The sequence below is a fragment of the Tyto alba genome, unplaced genomic scaffold (assembly GCF_018691265.1).
Source record: "Tyto alba isolate M040663 unplaced genomic scaffold, T.alba_DEE_v4.0 Super-Scaffold_45, whole genome shotgun sequence".
Classification (NCBI taxonomy): domain Eukaryota; kingdom Metazoa; phylum Chordata; class Aves; order Strigiformes; family Tytonidae; genus Tyto; species Tyto alba.
Genome location: NW_024881321.1, coordinates 9,861,109 through 9,883,584, shown reverse-complemented (window position 1 = coordinate 9,883,584; position 22,476 = coordinate 9,861,109). Strand labels below are relative to the sequence as shown.

General features: G+C 34.4%; 1 protein-coding gene across 1 annotated transcript in view; it reads left to right on the top strand.

Annotated features, from left to right (window-relative positions):
- Positions 1-22,476, top strand: part of DIAPH3 (diaphanous related formin 3) — a 247,165-nt gene that overhangs the window by 57,197 nt on the left and 167,492 nt on the right. Inside the window, exons 10-17 of the mRNA XM_032993917.2 lie at positions 5,179-5,289; positions 5,719-5,837; positions 5,987-6,103; positions 7,318-7,436; positions 7,570-7,634; positions 8,220-8,324; positions 10,398-10,739; positions 11,773-11,887. Coding sequence (XP_032849808.2) covers positions 5,179-5,289; positions 5,719-5,837; positions 5,987-6,103; positions 7,318-7,436; positions 7,570-7,634; positions 8,220-8,324; positions 10,398-10,739; positions 11,773-11,887 — 1,093 coding nt within the window. The remainder of the gene's footprint in view (positions 1-5,178; positions 5,290-5,718; positions 5,838-5,986; positions 6,104-7,317; positions 7,437-7,569; positions 7,635-8,219; positions 8,325-10,397; positions 10,740-11,772; positions 11,888-22,476) is intronic.

Here is a 22,476-nt window from a genome sequence, read left to right as displayed (position 1 = left end):
TGCTTAGCAATCCAATTCACGTAAAGTTTATCGTGAAAATATACTGTTTTAAACTGCTGACAACAATGGCAAAGGTTCCAATTCTGATGTAATCAAACAACATCGAGTTTGACTAGTTGAAATGTAAACGTAACTTCTGTATATTGCACTTTATTACTGACTGTATAATAGTGTTGTCCAGTGAAGTCTACAATCATTGAAATGCCTCACTGATGTTAACAGGAGTGCAGGTGTTGGTGGCATCTGTCAATGTACTGATTTAATGGTTTTGAATGACAGAGCTAATTGAATCAACAAAATGCAATTGAGAGAATTACTCAGTACTCCAGAGATATAAATCTGTGATGGTATAACAGCTTTCAACTAAATAAACTCAAAATTAGGGGAAGTAAAATTTTTCATCATGGCTGCTGAAGAAAACTAATAGCGATAAAGTGGATGGTTTGGTAAAGTGGACCTATACCAAAACCAATACAAAAAAGTTTAAGAATAAAGAATACAGCCCATGCTTAGATAATAAGAGAATATATTCTGTAAGATACTGTTGCACTAAATTTTAACTGTATTGGTTGTCTGCATTTTCTACTATTTGTTGTACCTAAATTACATAAGAGGCTGATAAGATTCTCCACCACGTTTTGACACTGCAACTTGAGTAGTTTGTGAGCCTAAAGAATACCGTTTACATTGAAAGCCAAGAATTTGTTGTTAGTGTAAATGTAGTCTTAACGGTCTGAACAAATTACTCTCAGTAGTGCTAAAACGACTCTGCTCACACCCCATGCCTCTACTTTTCTATGCTGCATTTTATTTAGAGTCATTTTTCTATCTGCTAGTTATAGAAATGTATGTAACGGTAAACTATGTGCCAGAAACTTGTACAAGGCTAAACAAAATCTAGAACTAGTGGGGTGGTAGTCATTCTGTTAATAGTCAAATCCTGTTGCAGCTAAATAAACCAAAACAGAGCTCCAGGCAAGCAAGCCAAGCCCTCGTAAAGCCTGACAAGTCTGGAAGCATGTGGTGTTAGCTTAATACAAAGCCCATAGCCTGTTACTAGCAAAAATAACTGGGCTCCAAGGCCACATGTTCTGAACAAGATTGTAAAGGACATGCCAGAGAAATACTGAATATGAAGAGCTTTTTCAGTGTCCAAAAAGAATTGGTTGTGCAACAGGAGAGTCCTAATTTCTTCTCTGTTGCATGCTGTTCTGACAATTACTGGAAGGTTTTATTCAGTCCACTTTTGAAAAGTGGACTGGGCAACTTATATGGCTTAAAAAAAATTTGTTATTGTTGTGTGGGTTTTTGGATGCAGGTAAGTCTAAGGATTTTCTTTCTGTTTTTGGTATTTGTAGTTTCCTTTTTAGTTGTTAGCACCATTTTGTTACCTAGTATAAAGTGATGCTTTGGCAGTAATAAACAGGCAAATATTAAATTATCTTAGAAACAGTACATGCACAGAAACATGCTTCAGGAGTAACGCAGAGGTTTTGTTTAATATTGTTTGAAGTAAATAATGCTAAGTTAACTAAGTAATATTTTGCTTTACGTTTCTAAAATACTGTAGATTTATGTACAGAATCAAATTGCATAAAATTAGGGAAATAACAGGTTACAAGGAGAAGTGTTGTAAGAATTGTTCTGACAGGCACTACAAAGATGAAGAATAAAATAAAAAGATTGACTTACAATGAGGAGAAAAAAAAAAAAGTAGCAAAGAAACATGACTTCAACGGACCTTAATATAGCCAAATAATTTTTGAACCCTAAAAGCTGTTTTAAAAAAAGAAACTTTTAAACATCAGATTTAATGCTATTTTGTATTATTTTGGAATTTGGCTACTTAACATACTGTTTTCTAAATTTTTCTGTATGGTTTTGATATTTTTACAAACTTCTTTTATTTTTCAAATTCCAGACTTAGGCCAATCAGAGCAGTCTTGTCAGCTCCTTTAGCCTTTCAAACAACTTTCATGGCTTTATGAAACAGGACTTTGCTTTACAAAGCCATTCATACTGTTCATTTATTCATGATGCATTTTTTCATGTTGCTTATTAATTTTGTTCACTATTATACTTTCACTATATTTGGACTGTAGAAAAACTTACCAGTCTGTAGTTGTCTAGATATTCCCGAATATGTACTTGTACATATAATATCATTTATGCCATCTTCCTTTTCTTGTGTGTCAATATGCTTTTCAGTAAGAACTTGAATGCAATAGCAAGTACTAAAGTTATTTTGTCCTCAGTTTTCTTTAAGACTTTGAATGTTTGAAGAGTGAATGCTCTTTTGTGACTTCTTCTGGTTGGTTTTGTTCTTCTGCCAAGCCGTGAACCTGTTTGTGTCTCTGTTCTACTTTGGGAACTCCTTTCTCACACCAGTCAAACATTTGATGAAGTGTTGCTGTGGCCTTTGTTTTCTTTGGGTATCCTTTTCACCATGACCTTTTACTGACACTGCAGTTTCTCTAGGTATCTTCTTTCTTTTGCTATCTTTGAGGAAAAAGATGTGTTAATTATAGATGCTTTTTGCAAGTTGTCCCTCAAACTCTTTTATCTCTTTTTGGCTGTGTGTTTTAGTACAGCTTCATGTTTGATCAGCTCAAGTTTTAGTTTCACCACCACCACTTGTGTTGTTTTACTTTGTTTAGACATCATAACTTGGATAATTATTGTCTAAGACTGGAGTAAGTTACAGAAGTCTTATTTTAACATTTTTATTCAGTTGATTTAAATAATTGAATTTAATGTGGTTTGTCCTATGGATATCAATAAAGTAAAAAGCAATAGTTTTCTTTATTATTAAGCAAATCTAGGTATTTGCATGTGCTGCAGTTATCTTAAAATAGCTTGAATCCTAGAATATTATTTTGATTTTTAGTTTAGAATATGATTTTGATTTTAAAATGGAGTTATAGCAGTGTTGTGGTTTGAGCCTGGTCAGCAGCCAACCACCATGCAGCCACTCTCTCTCCCTTCTCTTCCGGCAATAAGAAGGGACAGAGATCCAGGCTTGGGGTTCAAGATAGGACTGGGATGGGGAAAAAATCCCCCTTTATGGTCACAAGCAAAAGGCAGACTCATTAGGGGAAGAAAAAGAGAACAAACATTTATTACAGACACTAACAACATGTAACAGAGTAGGACAGTGAAAAGCATTGCCACATCTTGAGAACACCTTCCCCCCACCCCTCCCTTCTTCCCGGGCTCAGCTCTGCTCCCGATATCTCTACCTCCTCCCCCAGTGGCGCAGGGGCAGGGAATGGAGGGGGTGCAGTCAGTGCTGCTGCCTTTTCCATCTTCAGTGGGGGCAGCTTCTGGAACTTGTTCCCCCTGCTCCATCGTGGTCCCTCTCTCACAGGAGACAGTCCTCCACAAACTTTCTCCAACATGAGTTCCTCCCATGGGCCGCAGCGTTCCCCACACTGCTCCATCATGGGTCACTAACTTCCTCCAACTGGATTCCCTCCCACGGCTGCAGCCCTTCCCGAGCTGCTCCGGCGTGGGACACCCCCGCATGCTGCAATCCTCCCAGCACTGAATTACAGCAGCGGGGATACCTTTTCCCACAAGACCCCAGCCTTTTTTGGGCACAGCACCTTGATGAGGCAGGTAGAAGCCACAGGCCATAAATCAATGTCTGCTCCACCGTAGATCTTCATGGGTGGCAGGGGGGGCCGCCCTGCTGTCTCACCACGGGATGCAGGGGAGTCTCTGCTCCAGCGCAGCTCCCCCACTTCATCCTTTCTTCAACTGACCTCATTGTTCGTATAGGTATTACCCTCACAACCCATCCTCCCCTCAGCTTCTCTTTCTTAAATAAGTTATCACAGAGGTGCAGCCACGATCGCTAATTGGCTTGGCCTTGACTAGCGGTGGGTCTAACTTGGAGCCTGTGAAACTTTGAGAAGCTTCTCACAGGAACCACCTCTCTATTCCCCTTTCCCACTACCAGAAAGCTGCCACACATAAACTCAACAGACATACTTATATTCCTTGCAGTAGGATAAATGTAGGATCATGGTTGTAGTCTGTGTTACCATTTAATTTTAGCGTGTTCCTCTTGGAAACCTAACGAGTGCTGTTGTTTCTTACAGTTTATATCAAAGCAGCTTGGTCATCCAATTATTCTGGTGACCATATGTAAATTCAGTACTAAGAATTATTTGTACTTTGAAGATGGCTTGTACAGGATGTTCCCAGTGTCACCTTTTTGGCTGACTGTGGCATAACACATCATTATTTTCTAGGTGATACAACTCTTTGCGACAGAGAAGGTATTTGAACCTGATTGCATTATTTGTTTACACAGGATATTAGGCCAGAAGACAATCCTAATTGACTTGTACTTCTAAAAAGCCCTTAAAATGTTAGAAATACCTGAACAACATTTCCTGTGCATTGAAGCAATATGTGCAAACAATTAAGGGGGTGAAAAAAGGAAATAATGGCTACTGTCTTCCTTATTTTTGATTAATAATAGGTTGCCATTGTTCAAAAGGCTTGTGAATCTGGATAGTGAATTTCTGCTGCTCTTGGCTATGGGTTTTCAAGATGAATCTCTTGATTCTTCAGAAAAGAGTCTACTCACTAGTTGACCTTGATGCTTGCTTTTGAACTGAAGTGTTGGTTGCCATGAAGTATTCTATGATACACAGTATATTTAAAGAGGGAAGATTTTTAAAAAGAAGAGAAAAAAGCCCATTCTGTTCTTCAAGCTCAGTTTAGTTTAATCAGCATTTTGTCTTCTAGTATGTTTTCTACTGTTCACAAGGACTACAGCCTTTACCATTTCTATTCTGTCACTAACTGTGTATATATATGTATAGACAAATGTATATTTACATTGATTTTTATATGTTGAGAATTATGCTTATTGAGGTATTTAGTATCTGCTAAAGTTCATTTACTAAGGGAACTTGCTATTTGTATTAAATGAGAAAATTCAATGGAGTGAGAAAATATTTCATTTTTATGGAAATTTGTGAAACAGTGTTCAGTATTTATAGCTCATGTGGCTGATAAGAAATTTAATTATCTTAATTATAAGATTACAGTAGATTGATAATTAGACACAATGTAATGCCTAATTAGCAGTTTGGTATGTCTTTTTGACCGAGATGCATATTGAAATCAAAGAAATAAAATAGTTTAATATTTCTTTTGTTATAGGTAGCTTGCATGCAGCTCATCAATGCTCTTGTTACATCTCCTGATGATTTGGATTTTAGGCTTCACATCAGAAATGAATTTATGCGCAGTGGATTGAAAGACATATTGCCAGTAAGTGTCTTGTAGTCTCTCTTTGCATTACTATTTAAATTACTGGACTGTTTGAGCTTGAGAGAGGGAATGGGAGAACAAGTTCTAATAAATTATTCTCAAATGCATTTTATTAAGTCTGGGTATGAGCAGTTAGATATGAGAATCAGTCTTAAAATAAGAACTAAAAGGTGAAGTGTGATCTCTGAACTTTATGCTGATTCCTTAGCGTTTTAGGACTGTGTTTTAGAACATGTGACAGACTGTTGTGCAGACACTTGTTAAGCTAGGCTGAAGCCATGTTTACCTTTTGAATATTTAACTTAACTCATGTGTTCTTGTAATTTTAAACTTTAAAATAACCTAGACTTATGGATGTTACTAAAAATATAAGATTTATTTACATATGGAAACACTAATTTTGAAAGCCTTTCTACTGTTTCTTTTCAGCAATTGAAATGTATAAAGAATGAAGCACTAGATATTCAGCTGAAAGTGTTCAATGAGCATAAGGAAGAAGACATGATTGAATTCTCTCATCGTTTAGAAGATATTAGATCTGATCTAGAATATCCTTTGATATCACTAAGAGAAACATGAACAAAATGAAGTGTATAATGGAAATTTTTCTGGTATAATTTCTGTTTAAAAAAGTTAGCAGTCAAGATTTGACTGAAATGTTTTTTTCCATTGCTATTACTCTCCTTAACACTTTTACTGAAGTAAATGATGTTTACAACATGGTATGGAACACAGTTAAGGACACTAGCGCTGAAGGATATTTTCTTTCTATTCTCCAACATCTTTTGCTGATAAGAAATGATTATTTTATACGGTATGATTAATGCTACTTTAAATGTTAATTATGGATTTTGTTGTAATTTAGTCACTAATAGAATATTTCTTCCATAAATTCAATGATAAATACAGTTTTGTCTTTTTCTGTGTGGATTGCAATTGGTAAGTATTCCTTTGTGAACTCATGTTCAAAAGTATCAGCTCTGAATAAGAATACCATGTATATATTTTTGTCTCTTCTGCTTCAGATAAAATTTTATATATAAATATAGAAAACTGTTTTTGTTGAGATCTGAACCTTATTCAAGTATAAGTGATCAGGACACTTTTTGTAATTGGTTATAAATGACAGCAGTAGCATTGTAATTTTGTGGTGTATTTGAGTCAAAGGACAAAACCAAGTATGCATAGAAGAGCACTTTATACAGAAATCTGGATATATGCTTAATTTAGGGTAACTTTTGGTTGGAACTTGAGTAACCTCAGTATATATTATAGGTCAGTGTGAACATGTTAGTGTCTTTTGGAAAATTTGTCAGAAAAATTACAGGGGAATAGTTAATAAAATCTAGATGTTTGAAGCTGCCAAATACTTTCCTTCCTAAAACATGCTTGTGTTGTTTTTGACGAAACACTGGAGGAACCAGATATGAACTGAACAGGGAAGGAAAGCTGTCTGATTTCTGCATAACCTTGCTTTTCAAGCAAGGTCTAACACAGATCTACCCTTAAAGTTAAAAGTGCTTGCCTGACATGGTTACACCTGTGCTAGACTTCTTCTACCTGAAAGGTTTTAAATTCACAGCATACACGTTCTAGGCCAGTGACCCAGCTTTACACCCCTGGCATTTTAGAATGTGTTTTTCATTCCTCTTACTGAGACAGGGCTGCAGTGCATCCATAGCTACAAAAGTCACAAGACCAGAAGGGAACAAGCTGAAGGAAGAGCTTCCTCTTTACCGCGAGGAAGTAGGAGGGAGTCTGTCCTTCTTGTATTTCTATAGGAGGGAGAGATGGAGAGTTTATAAGAATTGTTATCTTTAAGTCCACTATTTTTTTAGGCTTCGTGTAAAGTGTTCTACTGTAACAAAGTGCCAGATAAACTTGTCCTTTAAGACTTTTGGGGTTTGCACCTATCTTTCTATGGAAATAAGTCAGCCCAAATCTTTAGACCTTACCGTGTTCATAGACAAGATTTTGAGTATTGGTTGATAAATAAATATGCTGTAAAGAACTCAACTCTGTCTTTAGTCCACAGTATTTCAAATTAATTGAAGAATGTGTGTCCCAGATCGTGTTACATCGAAGTGGAACAGACCCAGATTTCACATATCGTAAAAGATTAGATATAAATTTCAGCCACTTAGTAGGTAAGTACTGTGTTTGGAAATGTTTACAGTATCACTTCTTTATATGTTCAAAAAACTATGTTAAAGTTGTACATGTGATTAAGAATCCTGTGTTCTTTATATATGTGCAACTGTGTTTGTTTATTTTTTCAAGATATTTGTGTAGATAAAGCAAGATTAGAAGAATGTGAAGAGAGGGCTTCTGAACTTTCCAGAAAAGTAAGTAATTTTTAAGTTACATAATCATAAGATGGACACAGGGCATTACTTAATAGCTTCATGAATGATGTAACTGAACGTGGAATAGTTTTTAACATCAAATTACTATTAGTTCTATGTTTAAGTGGGAATTTGGATGTTTCTTGTGGACTAGGAAGCAGAGAAAAGTGTTGTAAAGTAGTTAACCAGAATTAAGAGTCTTTCTACTATTTATTTTGTTTCATGTACAGGTTTCCCAAAAATCAACTGAATACTTTATTTAAACAGTTAGCAGTTTCTTCCACAAGATAAACAGTGGGAGAATAATCATTGACTTATTTGTATCTACAGACTCTGTATTACAGTAAATCAATTCTTTAAGCTACTCTGTCTAATTCCAACTTAAAATACATTAAGTAGGTTACACCATTTCATGTAGTGAAGACTTGCAGTGGTAATAGAGATGCTACCTCCACTCAGTGGATACATGGAATTTAGAATTGCAGATATGCTGTTTGTGTCCTTAGTATTGTTAACACATGAGCTTTAACAAACACAAAAGGAAAAGTTGGAATCTAAAGAAAATATCATTTTTTTTTTTCTTAGTTTGAAAAAGATTTTATAGTTCATCAGGAGACCCAGGCCCTACTGCAAAAAAAAGAAGAAAGAATCAGTGAACTTGAAGAAGAATTACAAGCTTTTAAATCACAGGTATAAGCCAGTTTAAATGAGTGTATGAAGTACTGTTTTTGAAAAGGACTTCATTTTGCATCTTTTGCAGATTCTGATAGTAGAGTTGAGGGTTTTTTCCAAAGATTCCTTGTTATTGATTACTACTGACTGTTAGTTTCCTTTATTTCTGTTTTATATAAAGAATTGTAGTGTGACATTAATTAGCTGTTTAGGTTCCCAGATGATCCTTTTTGTGCCTGAGCTCTGTTAATTAAACTAGTTTCTTATGTTTCATTTGGGTTTGCTTTCAGTGTCATATATTTCCACAGTAATTAACCACATTGGGTAATAAGTCTTATGCTTTTAGATTAGCATTCATTACTGTGATCTTTATCCGTCCACAGGAAATTATTCATTATGCAGTTTGCTTTGCTGAAGCCTTACCATGGATATCCAGCAGAGAAAGAAATAACCTGTGGCTGGATAAGAACATTTCCTGATAATTTTTAAATTTTCAAGCTTAAATAGATATTTTAAAATGTGATGGAGAGGAATAGCGCAGATTTTTGAGAGTACGATTTGAGTTAGCTTGTAATTGCTTCAGCTCTAAAATCTGTGTAAGAAGACTCTGTGACTAAGTGATTTTTCCTGTGTTATTTCCTGGAATAGGAAGCACAGTCTAAAAATGGCTAAAGACATATGGCATTGGGATGACATGCATATAGGAAGGTGGTAAAATACATGTTTTGATTATAGTGTTTTTTTAATACTTTTGAGCTTGTTTAATTTTCTTAGTGAAGAAAATGAATTTAATTTTGCTTTAGTTTCTTTAAAAATGTCATTCTAATCCAGATTTCTGATCAGAATTAACCATTCATATCAAACAGGCTTTAAAAAAAGAAATTACAAAAATTGCTGCAACAGCTTTAGTGAGAGATATATATCCTGCTGTTAATGGGATACTTGGGATTTTTTTTAAATATCAAATAATTGATTAACATAACTTAGTACTCTTAAATCTGTCTTGAAAAGAATCTTTGGTTTCCATATGTCATCAATTGCTGCTTAGCATGGCTACTTCCACCAGTTATAACTGTTTTTCTCCTGTTCTTGTTCCTTTACTGTTTTGTTGCATTTGGTATTTGTTCACGTATTTTTTATTTGTTATTAGAGCCTAAGTGTTCACTGTCTACTTGTCAGTGTAAACAATGTGTATGTTCAGAAATTCAAAACAATACCATTGAGCATGAACTTATTTATATTTATTGATATTCAGCTACTTCCTTTTGAAAATATTAATTCTTTTGCTTGTTGCATTTCCCTCAATTTTTAAAAAATGAAATGAACTGTTTCAGCTCATAATTTTCAGTTGTAAAGGTCATTAATACTATCACTAGGCGATAAATACTTCTTATTTATTCTTTTTTTGTTTTTGTTGGGTACCTATTCATTAATGTTTGAAGGCCTATGATAGAAGTTCTTCAAATAGTAGAAATAAATGTATTTTTTAGGTTTATTGGCACTTCAATAAATCTAATCTTGATACAGTATAGATGTCCTTACTATATAGAATAAGAAGTCAGTGTGTAAGGCAGTTATATTTTTTAGAAGGAATTTTTTTCATTATTGCTTTGTTCTTTCAATTCTGTACAACGAGAATACTCCTATATTGGAAAATATCTGTTTTTCTAATTTCTTCAGATTCAGCTGTTATGTCCTTTGAATATTTATCTGTAATCTGTAGGATAAGTAAGAAGATTAGAGACTAGGATGTTATTTTTTTAATTTGAGCTAAACTGTGGTAGTTTAGATAAAATTTCATCAAGATACCTATCAGACTCTTATTTTAGATATTGATCAGTGAAATACGACAAGTGAGATAGAGCATTTCAGCTTGTCTTTTTTGGCATGAATGCCCTGGTCTGAATGTTCACTTCAAATGTTGAGATTTCCAATTATGACATCAAAAGCATGTTGGTCTCATTATAATTCATAGTTGATTGTCCTATACAAGAAAAATGGCACTTGCTGGATTTAATCTATAAACTATGACTGTTATGGCATTTTGTTGCTAAAAAATGTGAAACTGAGTAAGAATATTTTTCCTATTAGTATGGCTCCTTGCCACCTGGTTTTCTGCCATCAGCATGTGGAGATGCATCTGTTGTTCCACTGGAAGCAGCAAGACCACATCAAATTCTGCCTCCTCCTCCTCCTCCACCACCGCTGCCTTCGAATGGAGCAATTCCACCACCACCACCTCCCCCTCTGCTTCCACCACTTTTGAATAGCTTGGGAATTCCTAGGGGCTTTGGTGGTGCTCCTCCACCACCGCCGCTGCCCAGCCTGCCTGGAACACAGTGGTCTCCACCTTCATGTACTTTGCCATTTGGAATGAAGCCTAAAAAAGAATTCAAACCTGAGATTACCATGAAAAGACTCAACTGGTCCAAGGTAGTACTGATTAATGGCAAACGCTTGATGTAAAATCTTACACAGAGCTAAATAGTCAGGACTAAGACCATATAGAGCAATTGCTGTATTAGTTAAAATTATGTAAGATATGAATTCTTTCTGCCTTTAGTCTTCATTGTTTTCTGAAAACTGTTTCATTGACTCATGAATCATTTGGGCAAGTATCTGTTGACTTTTTGAGATGCCTGGAAAAGTCAGTTCTGGTCTAGAATAATACAACCTTGATACCAGCATGCTTCTTGGGTCCTACAGTGCCTTGCGTTTTAGCAAACTGTTTACATTGGATCAATCACTGCACTATGCTGATATCTATATGGTTTCCAAACAAGTGTTTTCATCTATCTAGGCTGGAGTGCGGGAAGAACCATTACAGATCTCTTAATTTGTTCTTAGTGTAAATGTACTTATGTAAATTTAATGGTTGAAAAAATATAGTGTCCTTTTTTTTTTTTTTGTTTTTGTTTTTTTTTTTTTTGTTTTTTTTTTTGTTTTTTTTTTTTTTGTTTTTGTTTTTGTTCTTCTCCATTGTGACAGGATCAAGTATACCAGAACTATCAATCTGCTCAGTTTTGGAAACTGTAATTATTTAGACCAAAATAAGTCAGTAAAAAGATTTTTCAGAGTTTTATGAAGCAATTAAAGCTACAGTCTAAAAAGTAAGGTACTTAATAAGTAGTTAAACTAGCTGTGTTCAGAGACTATTTAAAGTTTACCCAGGTTTTAAATCTAGACGAAAGATAATTTTTCTATATTTAGACCTTGGATAACAGAGCGCGTTGTCTGTATTTCTTTGTGTTCTTACAATCAGTTTGTCCAAAAGCACTTACTGTAAGCATTATTACCTGCAATCACAACTATATTAACAATTCTAAAGATGAGTTACATACAAAACATTCATGTGTTTTACAGAGCTCTTAAGTGTTTCATTTGCTTTAGACTCTACAGAGCACAGTGTCTGCATAGTATCAAAATAATTTAATCAATAAAATTTTGTTTTGTGTCTTGCTTGTAGATCAGGCCTCAGGAAATGACAGAAACATGTTTTTGGGTTAAGGTAGAAGAGGACAAGTACGAGAATGCTGACATGCTTTGCAAATTGGAACTTACATTTTGTTGTCAAAATAGGGGTAAGTAATCAATTTTATTTTCAGCCTTCAGAGATAACTTTGCAATTTTTGGGGCTTAAATATCTATATGTATGAAAAAAATTCAGAATATAACATTCATGATTTGTTTTTCTTAAGTGGAATATGTGAAGAAAAAAGTTTGAAAATTGTAGACTGCTTAAAGCAATAATATTCAAATATTTTTTTCCTTAAAGGGTGGCAAAAATTATGTGACCTATAAGGAAAATCTTACCAAAAAAACCCAAGAAGTTTTTCTAGATAATACAGACTTCTATTCTGTCATGTTGAAAAAAATATTTATAAAATTTTGTCAGAATACCTTAATAAAATACTGTCACCTAATCTAGAGTCCAGAAGATGATGTGTTTACCTTCAAAATGCATGTCATAATTGATGTGTTTTGGTTCCATGAAGGAGGAGAGTCTTTTAATGAAATTTTTTACTTCCTGATAAATCTGTAGAAACATAGGTCTCCTTTGCTATTTTGCTTGGCTTCTTCAGCTTTTAAAACCTTGTGGAAGTGCAAAATATTTTAAAGAAAGTACTCCTGGCTTTAAATCTTTTCCTTCTTTCTGGAGGTTAAAGTACTCCTGGCTTTAAATCTTTTCCTTCTTTCTGGAGGTTGTCTCACTAGTATTTAGGTTATTCTGCCCCATATATAAAATGCTTATATTTCTACTGTTATTTCTTGACACCTCCTTGCCCGCCCCCCCTTGATTGGTATCAGAGACTTAGTACTTTGAGGCAGCCAAAGGGGTGCAGTGATTACAAATCGAAAGGCATTAATATTTTTAGTTTAATTTACAAATTTAACTTCAATATTTTTATATTGAAGTGCGTAGCATTCTCAAGTTCCTCCATTTTTGGGGGGGGTATACTTTGGTGTGTATTATCCAGTGGGTTTTTTTGTTTGTTTCTTTTCTTTTTTTGTTTAGTTTTGTTTTACCATAACAAAGAACTTTATTCTGCTTTTGTCAAAGCAGGCTTTTTATACTCTAGCAGTATTACTACCAAGCTGGGTATTATAGTTTATTACTGTTGATACTTAATAATATTAAGAATGTTGTACAAAGATAAAAAGGCAAGAAAACGTCACAGTCTGTAGGCAATTTTCTTGAATCTATTAAGTCTAAAAGATAATTGTGATGCTTTTATAATGTTAGGAGAATTCCCAAGAATGTTCCCTGAATTAATAGGTTAGAAGGTTTAAAAGCCACTTGAGGAAATACTGTTTCCTGTGTGTAATTAAACAGTAGAGTTTGGGAGACAAGATGATATTCAGGCCAAACATGTTAATGGCTCAGAAGAGAATTGCGAATCTCTACAGATAGGGAGAACATTAGAGTTAACATGCTTAACATCTCCTCAAAGTTTAACTGAATGGACTGAATACATTGTTTTGACAAAACCTAACAGAAGAGAGTTATTGGATCCACAGTTGAAAAATGAGTGAAATATACTCTTATACCAAAGGGGGGTTGGGGAGAGAGGGTGGAAAGGGGAGGACAGGGTGATTAAAAGATTATAGCTTGCAGGGACAAATTTAATTTTTTTTTTTTTTACAGGTGGAGTTTACTGCTTAATATATTTTTTTTTTTTTTCAGTTTTTAAATCTCTCTCATCTCACATGGGCGATATAAGTGTTCCATCATCTTAATTTTTCAGCGGAAATAGAGACACTAAAGATTTTATTTAGAACAGCAAGTAGGTGTCTAAAGGGCAACATGGAACTAAATTTCATCTTTGTTCTTCAAGTGAACAGTTTACAGAAATTTGCATTCATGCTTACACACATAAGCAAACAACACCAGGCATCTCAGTGTCTCTTACTAAGAGCATGAATTCTAGTATAAAGGTTAGCAAAGTAACTGCTTTTGTTCCCATAAGCATGGAGAAAGGGGATGCTTCTTTGTAGCTTACACATAATTATAACAAAATTAGCCAATAAAACTGAAGATGTCCAGTTTTCTCCACTTCTCAGTCTTGAAGAGATTTAACACCATGCTGCCTAACATAGAATCAGCAAGCTATTCACTAGACTCAATTTGGAAACAGTCTGTGACTATTTCTAAAGCTTTGTCTCTAAAACCAGAAAGACAAGAAGTTGAAAATAATTCTGTAGCCAAATGACAGCATGCAAAGAATGAGGTGGTTTCCACTTGGTTGAAGGGTCTGTTTATGCACTCTTTTCGTTGAAGTCATTGTGTTAGAAGAGGTAACTAGTTGTGGAAGCAGGGGCTAGAATGTTCGATGATGCTTTAAGTGAATTTTATTCTGATTAAGTAAGATCAGATTGAAGTACTCAAATGTTAAGTTGGTACATTTTGCCAGCTGATGTGCCAGAAGTATTTCAGTGTTGATCAAGAAGAGGAAGTCTTTTGTCTATGTAAATAATCTACGGAAGAATTTCTACTAGTAAAAGGAATACAGAACAGTATAGAATAGATTTGAAGCTTTAGCAGATGTTTGTATACTACTTTTAAATAATGTTGATTCTGAACGGGTATTGAAGCAATTGAAATAATTGAAGATGTTATGGAGGTATGAAAGAAACATTGCTACAAGAATAAAAAAGAGCGTCTAGCTTCAGAGTGTAGGAAAAATACTGAGTAGCAACATGGACCAAAGACTGTACATGGAGAAAAAAGTAATTCTCATTGAGGTGTCAAAGACATGTCCTTGAATCATGGAATTAATTAATTTGGAAGGGATCTTAAGATGTATGGATGGACAACTTGTTCCTGTGTTTGTCACTGTTGAGGTGATTTTTTTTTCTTTTCATAACATCTTTTTGGAATATCTCTTGTTGCAACTTCTGTCTGTTATGTCTTGCTCGTTGTGCACCTCCTAGAAGAATTTTGTTCCCTCTTATTTATTGCCTTCCGTTAGGTTGTTTGAGACAGCAGTAGGAGTTCCCTTGCCCTTTATCCTTCTCAAGACTGAGAGCTCTCTCAGCCTTTCTGCCTGCATCTTATGTTTCAGCCCTCTAATCATCTTGATGATTTTCCACAGTACTCGTTCCAATATATTTATACTTTTCTTGAAGCGGGGAACCCCAAACTGAAAAAGTACTCTAGATACTTCTTTCTGAGAGAGAAGGGGAGTAGAGGGAAATAATCATGTCTTTGACCTTCTGACAAGTCTTGGCAACTTACTGGAGGAAATATTTTCAATGTACTGCTTGATTAATAATAATAATGATGGTGATAATGATGAGTCCATGTAAGGGCTATGGTTTTTATAGGGTATTTTCACTTAATTTTTTACTTGTTAGAAGATTGTTTCTGTCACTTTCCAGAAACTGAACTATTTTGTGAAAGCAGTGTGTTTTATAAAACTTTGAGCTGGAACAATCACAAGTATCAAAGCATCAATTGCTAACGGTATTCTTGTAGCAACTTAATGAAGACAAAGTATGATTTATTTATTGACTCAGAATTTATTCTTGTCTCAGAATAAATTTGTAATCTTAAAGAAATCTAAGTTTATACATATGAAAGAATTAGGCAAGGGCATGATGGAAAACAAACTTCTTTGTCATAAACCCACATAGAGTTACTGCTACACAGGAAATATGGGAGGATAATATTTGTTCAGAATCTGGAAATACAAGTCAGTGGATGGTACCTTTTCAATGTGAATACTTGAGAAAAGATTTGATTATGACTGAAAAGTGTACGTACATTTAAAATATTTGCAAGAAAACATGAGAGTTTTTTGTGAGATGCCCCAAGAAACAAGAAAACAAAATACTCTGGAACCCTCAAATCATTAGCTTTGTGTCATCAGCTAAAAGAATAAATGTGGGGAGTAAAATTATTGCCTTAAAGACATCAGTATGGAAGTAAGATATACTCCATGTCTCCTTCCCTGGATGGGAGGGAAGAAAAAAAGAGTAATTAAGAAGTTCTGAAAACAGGGTGATGAATGTGAATCATTTGTGTGAATGATCTTTGGTTTTCTGATAACTTTTCTTTTTAAAGGCAAAAAGAAGGATTCGTATGAAGGGTAGTTGGAGACTTGAAAGAGAAGGAAATAATAAATATTAAGTGTTTCAGATTTATCAGGATTGTACTCATGGCTGCACATCAGTTAAGAAAATCTGTGAAAAGCCTTTTTGGTAACAATGGTATCAAAGTAATCTCTTATTATAATTCTTTGAAAACATTAAACTGAATATATGACTTGTTTAACTGGTATGTGAAATACTGAGTAGCAGAGCTGGAGCAAACACTTTATATGTGTTTTTATATTATCTTAAGCCTAAAATATAAGATAAACAAAATTGCTCATTATTGGATGACGACAGCTTTATAATGAATGTGTTGGAAGCCTGATGGAAGGAGAATAATCACTGGTGTAGGATATTAATATGCTGCCAACTTTGCTAGAGTGATTAGATGTACAGGCAGGGGATTGGCACTTTGCATAAAAGGTAGTATGAAGTGTAGCAGCATGAAAATTCTGGGGTGGGGTGAGGACGAAACATACTGTGCAAAATCTTGTGAAGGGAAATTCCTGCTAGTAATATACTTTTTTAATAGTTCTCAGATCAGACGATGTTTGTGTTGAGATGTTAAGTGAGATCAGGGAAGCTGCAGATTTTGTACCAATAAAGTGGGTGATTTAACTACTCACATATGGGTTGAATTGATTCATCATCAGGATGTTATGAGAAGATACAAGCTTTGGATGAAACAAATTACTGTTTCAAATATTACTGTAACCAACGTGAAAAAGAACTGTTCTGGCAATGAGTTCAAGTCATGAACAGGACCCTGGGTGGTTGGAGTAGGAGAGGAAAATGATCAGTTGTACCAGGAGAGAACCATCCAAGTAAATCTTTTATATAAGTATTCAACTTCAAGACAGGGAACTGAATGAAAGCTGCAGATGGTCAAGCAAGCAAGATACCCATGCCTACTAGCAACCCAGAGGCTATTCTGAAAATGCCATCTTAAAGATTTGAGTAAATTTTGTATTGTAATTCAGAAAAAGCCCAACTAAAGCTATGTGGTAAAAAATGTGTGTGACTTGATACGAAAGTTGAAGACAGTATCACAAGGAAGAGGATAGCCCAAATAAAGGTAACAGGAAAACTCATTAAATGTAGCTAGTTAAATGTAAACAGGACATTCTTCACAAACTCTTTTGGAATTCTGAATTTCTTGCAAAGAATCCTTCAGCTGATATTGAAAAGTGTCTTTAATTTTTTGAAAATGAAGTTACGTAGGTAATTGGTGGGACCACTTGGTGACAACTTCAGAAGTTCAGCAGGTTCAAAGAACATTAGACAAATTCAGGGGTAATAGGTCCAAAAGAAATAAGAAAGGATGTATTTGTAGGAGGAGGAGCTTCCTCTTTTGGGAAGTGAGGAGAATGAATTATAAGTAGTGATAAGGCTGACATAGTGTCTTTTAAAATAATATCTCTTACTGCAGCTCTTGGAGAGACTGTGCTGGGCTAGAGGGATCAATGGTCAGACCCAATAGGGCATTTATTAGGTTCTTAATCATAGATGTAAGAGTGCCTGTTCACTTGGAGTAGCTTCAAGCTACTATGTTTAAGACTTACAATGATGAAAAAAGGTAAGGTTTTATATGCAAATGCTCGGTCTTGTCACTTATAAAAGGGAGAAGAATAATGAAGCACCAATAAGAAATGTACTTAAATTGTGGAGATACTTTAGAGAATACTGGTGTGGAGAAGATAGAGCAAGAAGTTGGTGGAAGTCTGTGAATAAGTGTATTTAATGTGAGACTGTAGTAGTTAGGGTTAATGTGGTATATGTGTTCAGGGTAACTCAAGAGAGAACAAGCTGCAAGTTGGTTAAAGTCATCCTTTGAGTGCTTGAAGTTGTTTGCTAAAGGTGATTCCAAGACTTAGGAGGTTATATGGAGTGTACAGGAAAGCAACATCTAAACAAAAATAGATCTTTGAAAGCATTTAAATAGAAAATGACAATTTGTTTCCTGTATGCAAAATAGAAGAAAGGTAGTAGTTTTCCAAAATATGTGCTTTATAATTAGTGTGTTGTGTTTATAAATATCCTATTAATAAGTTGTATTGATGTGATCCAATGAATGGGTTTTTTTTATGTAACTGTTATGTTTAGAGTGCTAAAGTCCAAATGAGGATTAGAATTTGCAGATCAAACATACAAGAAACCACTGCTAAATTATTCTTTATTTTTAGCAATATGCACGCAACTTCAGTTAATGGGAGTTGGCATGGAAAATAAGAAATTTACTCTTCTTTCTTTTCCAGATATCAAAGGGAACTGATGTAGTAAACCTGAAAGATTGTATGATCTCTCTCTCTTTCTTTTTTTTTTTTTTTTTTTTTTTTTTTTTTACCACCAATTGGGACAGATTTTCATCCTAATCTTATTGGAGATGGCAGTGTCTGATCCCATCACACCAGAGCTCCTGCCAAACTTGATTATTCAGAAATAAAGCACTTCTGTGGGAGTGCTATCTCTGTTGGCACTTATCTTGAAAAGGTCAATATAGTTCTCTCTAATTTTTTTTTTCCTTTTTTTTTTTTTTTCTTTTTTTTTTTCTCTCTTCTCTCCCCTGTGTACTCTATAAGAAAAAACATCAAGGTCTAAACTGCTGTGGTGCCAACAAAGTCTCAAACATTTTAAAACAGAAAAGAGAGTAAATGCTAGCAAGAAGATCGAATCAGCAATATAAATTAGTTTAGTGTTGTATTTGACACTCCACAGCCTACCCAGCATAAGTAATAGAATTTATGGTCAGCCACCTGAAGGTGGGGCCCAATGTCTCCTCATACTTTCCTCTTCTGGAGGAGGTTTTACACAGAAGTTGCTCCAAACTGTACTTATAGAATCTTATTACAAACCTGTAAGATTGCCAACAATATAGCCTAGTAACTTCTGCTAGTAATATAGCACTGAGAAACTCCAGTTACCTTTTACTGTAACTCTGTACAAGTAAAACCTTCTGTGTGCTTAAGTTTGGCTGCCTTGCAGTATCACCCTAACTACCCTTTAAACCAAAATTATTCTAAAAGATTTTTGCATATAAAATGAAAAAGGAAAAAAAGTTTGTGTTTGAAGAATACAGGAGTAAGTTATAGGCATTTACTAGGGACAGCAACCAATCACTTTTATAAAGCACTGAAATGTCAGTGGTATTTTGCAATTTCAGTATGTCATCTTTCCATGAAGGGAAGGGATGATATATTTACCATTGCATTGGTAGTAAATGTTAGTTTTTTCTATTTTTAACAGATAGAATGATCTGTTCTTATCTTACTTAGCTATTTGTATCAAATATATTTGTTATGTACAGATTGATATATAGGCACTAGTGAATTAATATACTTCTATGGTGGGTTGACCTTGGCTGCCTGCCAGACGCCCACCCAAGTGCTCTCTAATACAATGGAAAAACTTGTGTGTTGAGCTAAAGACAGGGACATCACTTACCAATTACTGTCACAGGCAAACCAGACCTAATTTGGGAAAAATTATTTTAACTTAATTTATTTTTTTCTAATGTCCTATCATGGATAGGAGAAACCTTCAGTTGGTCAGACTGTTCAAAGTGTTTAAAAAAGTAGAATGTGAATAACTCCTAAACCCTGACTTTCATATCCAGATAACTCCTCAAACACATGGCAAACAAAAAAAACCCAAAGAGGACATTAACGTACCTATGGTTGGAATAGTCTGACAATAGAATTAGTTTTTTAGCTTGATTCTTTTTGGAGCTATACATGGTGACATCTTTTTCCCTTTAATCTCCTTCTTTGGAATTTCTTAGGTTGAATTCTCCCTTGAATTAATTATTAAATGACTGTGACATCAGTAGCCTAATCTGAGTATGTCAGAATCATTAGTAACATTAGAGAAGTATTCTGGTAGTACTGTGGAAAAGAGGCAGTCTGTCAGGAGTTGTTATAGTTTTAGAAAAACTTCTGTTGCTTGAAAAGTTACTTTAACTTGTACTTACAGTTAGGAAATGCTTTGTCAGATAGCGAAATGGTATTGTTGAAGAGTTTGTTACAGCACATTTAAGTAACTACCTAAGCAGTATTAATTTTACCTTAATTTATTTTACCTTTTGTTTTTTTTTTTTTTTTTTTTTTACTTTATGGCAGAGTTGCAGTATGTGTTATTATTAGGTTATTGGTTCTTACCTTCTACACACAATCTATTTATAATTTCCATGTCGGGTTCAAAACAGATTGAGAGCTTTCCTTTCTCTGTAGTGAAGTGCTGTGAAGAAGTAGTTCCTGTGGTTCACCTTTACCTTTTTCTTTCAAACAAGTGATTATTTTTTTTTAATAGTTGATTTCTACCCAAAATGTAATATTAGTCTGCAGTCAACTCATGTTTGATAAAAACATGACAGTATATTCTGGCTAACAAAAGCACTACACTGTTACTTCACAACACTGTGGTAGGAAAAGCCTTAGAGGGCTTGATATTTAGAAGCAAGAGGAATGTTCCTTTATTGATACCTAGTGGAGAATGTTTTTATAATGTGACTAAATAAAATCTTAGAGGAGATAGGTATTATTTTTAGGTGTCTAGAGAGGAACAAAAGTCTGCTCAGGATCATAAGTCCTAAACCATAAATACCAGCAGAATGGAAAAACAAGTTTGGGACTTAAAATGCAAGTTAAAGGAGGTCATCACAGTCCCCCTGATAATTTTGTTTATTTAATGGAAAATACTAATTTTAACAACTTATATGTTTATCCCTATACCAGCAAGGATTAATTTGCTGGTGTTTGTATCACACACGAGATATAAAACTCTATACACCTACTACAAACCTATTTTCATGGTGTTTACCTTCTTTTTGGTTTTGTTACATGTTTATGCACTAGGTGCTTTTGATGAATTTCTAATCTCATGTTACAAGCTTTTATATCTGACTAAAGGTAACACTATATTTGAGTGCAATAAAATCTTCATTACAACAGTGCTTTTATTGTAGCCTTTTTCATTGTGATCTGAGAAAAATAATTTAAATGCAAGAAATGAAATGTTTAACAAACCTTATTTGGCAAACCTTCAAAGTGACTGTTGATGAAAATTATTAACATTTAAATTTCCATGAGTACTACATTTTGTCCTTTAGAAAATCCACCATTTAGTTTCTCAGTGAATGTCTTGATTCGGAGAAAATTAATTTCAAGGACAGTTCGTTTTTTTAAAAAAAAAAAAACAAAAAAATCGAACAAGGAGATTATGTATTAATGCAGCAGTGACGTACAATTAGGCAGCTGTTAGTACCTGAGCAGACACTGGTATGCTATGCAGAATATATCAATATATTTGGCAGAGCCTTTGGTTCTGTTTGCATTTGATATGGTTTTGCTGGCACAATATTTTAATTTATTCATATGCAAAAAGTGGTCATAGACATCTTTTTTCCTTACCTACTAAGATTACATATTCCTCTTTACTTACTAGCTCCATGTAAATATGATCTGACCTTACCTAATACATAACTTCTCTTAATTAAAGTGGTATCTTATATAAAAAACAGTCAATTACTTCATGTGAACATTTGAGAAACAGAATTCCATTGTAGGCTACTCTTTTCTACATGACATCTACATGATAAATTTCTCATACACTTCCTTAATTCTAAATAGATTATTTCAGTCGGAAAATATATCACCATGATAGTTTCCTAACAGAGTTTTTAAGGGGGCTCTTTCAATGTGTTTTATGAAACAACCATCATCATAAAGAATGTGCATTTTGTAAATATCCTGTAGATGGAGTTCCCGCCACCATTATTAATAGCAATCAGGTTCTGAAGGTTATATAAGAATGGAGAAAACTTAATTGATCTGAAATGGTGGGATTTTTTGAGGGTCTTAAATTTTTAACAAAAATTTACCATAACAAGATATTCATTTACATAGGATATAATCTAGTTCACCATTCTGAAAACTTTCCTAAAAGGACAGGACATGTTTGCATGATTTGTTGTTCTTGTTGTTGTTCTTGTTGTTCTTCTTGTCTGGCACAACAGTTAAATATTTACATTGAAACAGTAGTTGTGCTTTCAGATACATTGTTCTGCATCAGTTTGTTGCTTTCAGTTTCATTTTAATTAAGAACATTAAGACACTGGACAACATATTCCATAGCTTTTAACAACTGTGCATTTCTGGTTTATGGCTTTGCTTCCCCACTCTTCCTATTTTTACAAGTTAGTGGAACTCTCCTTTTCTTTTTAACTCATAAGGTAGTTCTTCTACAACCTTATTCACCTCTAACATCACCTGAGTAATGAAACTTAGAAACCTTATCTATTACTCATCTTAATAGTTGTAACGACTGAATGTTTCCTGCTGTGCAATCTGACTTGTCCTTTGGTTTAGAAATGCCTCTTCGTAAAATTGTAAAAGCATGTGTATAGCTGGCAAGGGTAACAAGATAGAAAGAGTCTACTTAAGATGACTGCTTCTCTTTGCAGTTTCTTGATTGTGCAGTGTAATGCCTTGTGGCACTTAAAACTTGGCTGAAATGTACTTAATATATATGAAGCAGAATGTTGGTTTTTCTTGCTGGCATTTTGGTGTAAGATCTCAAAGCA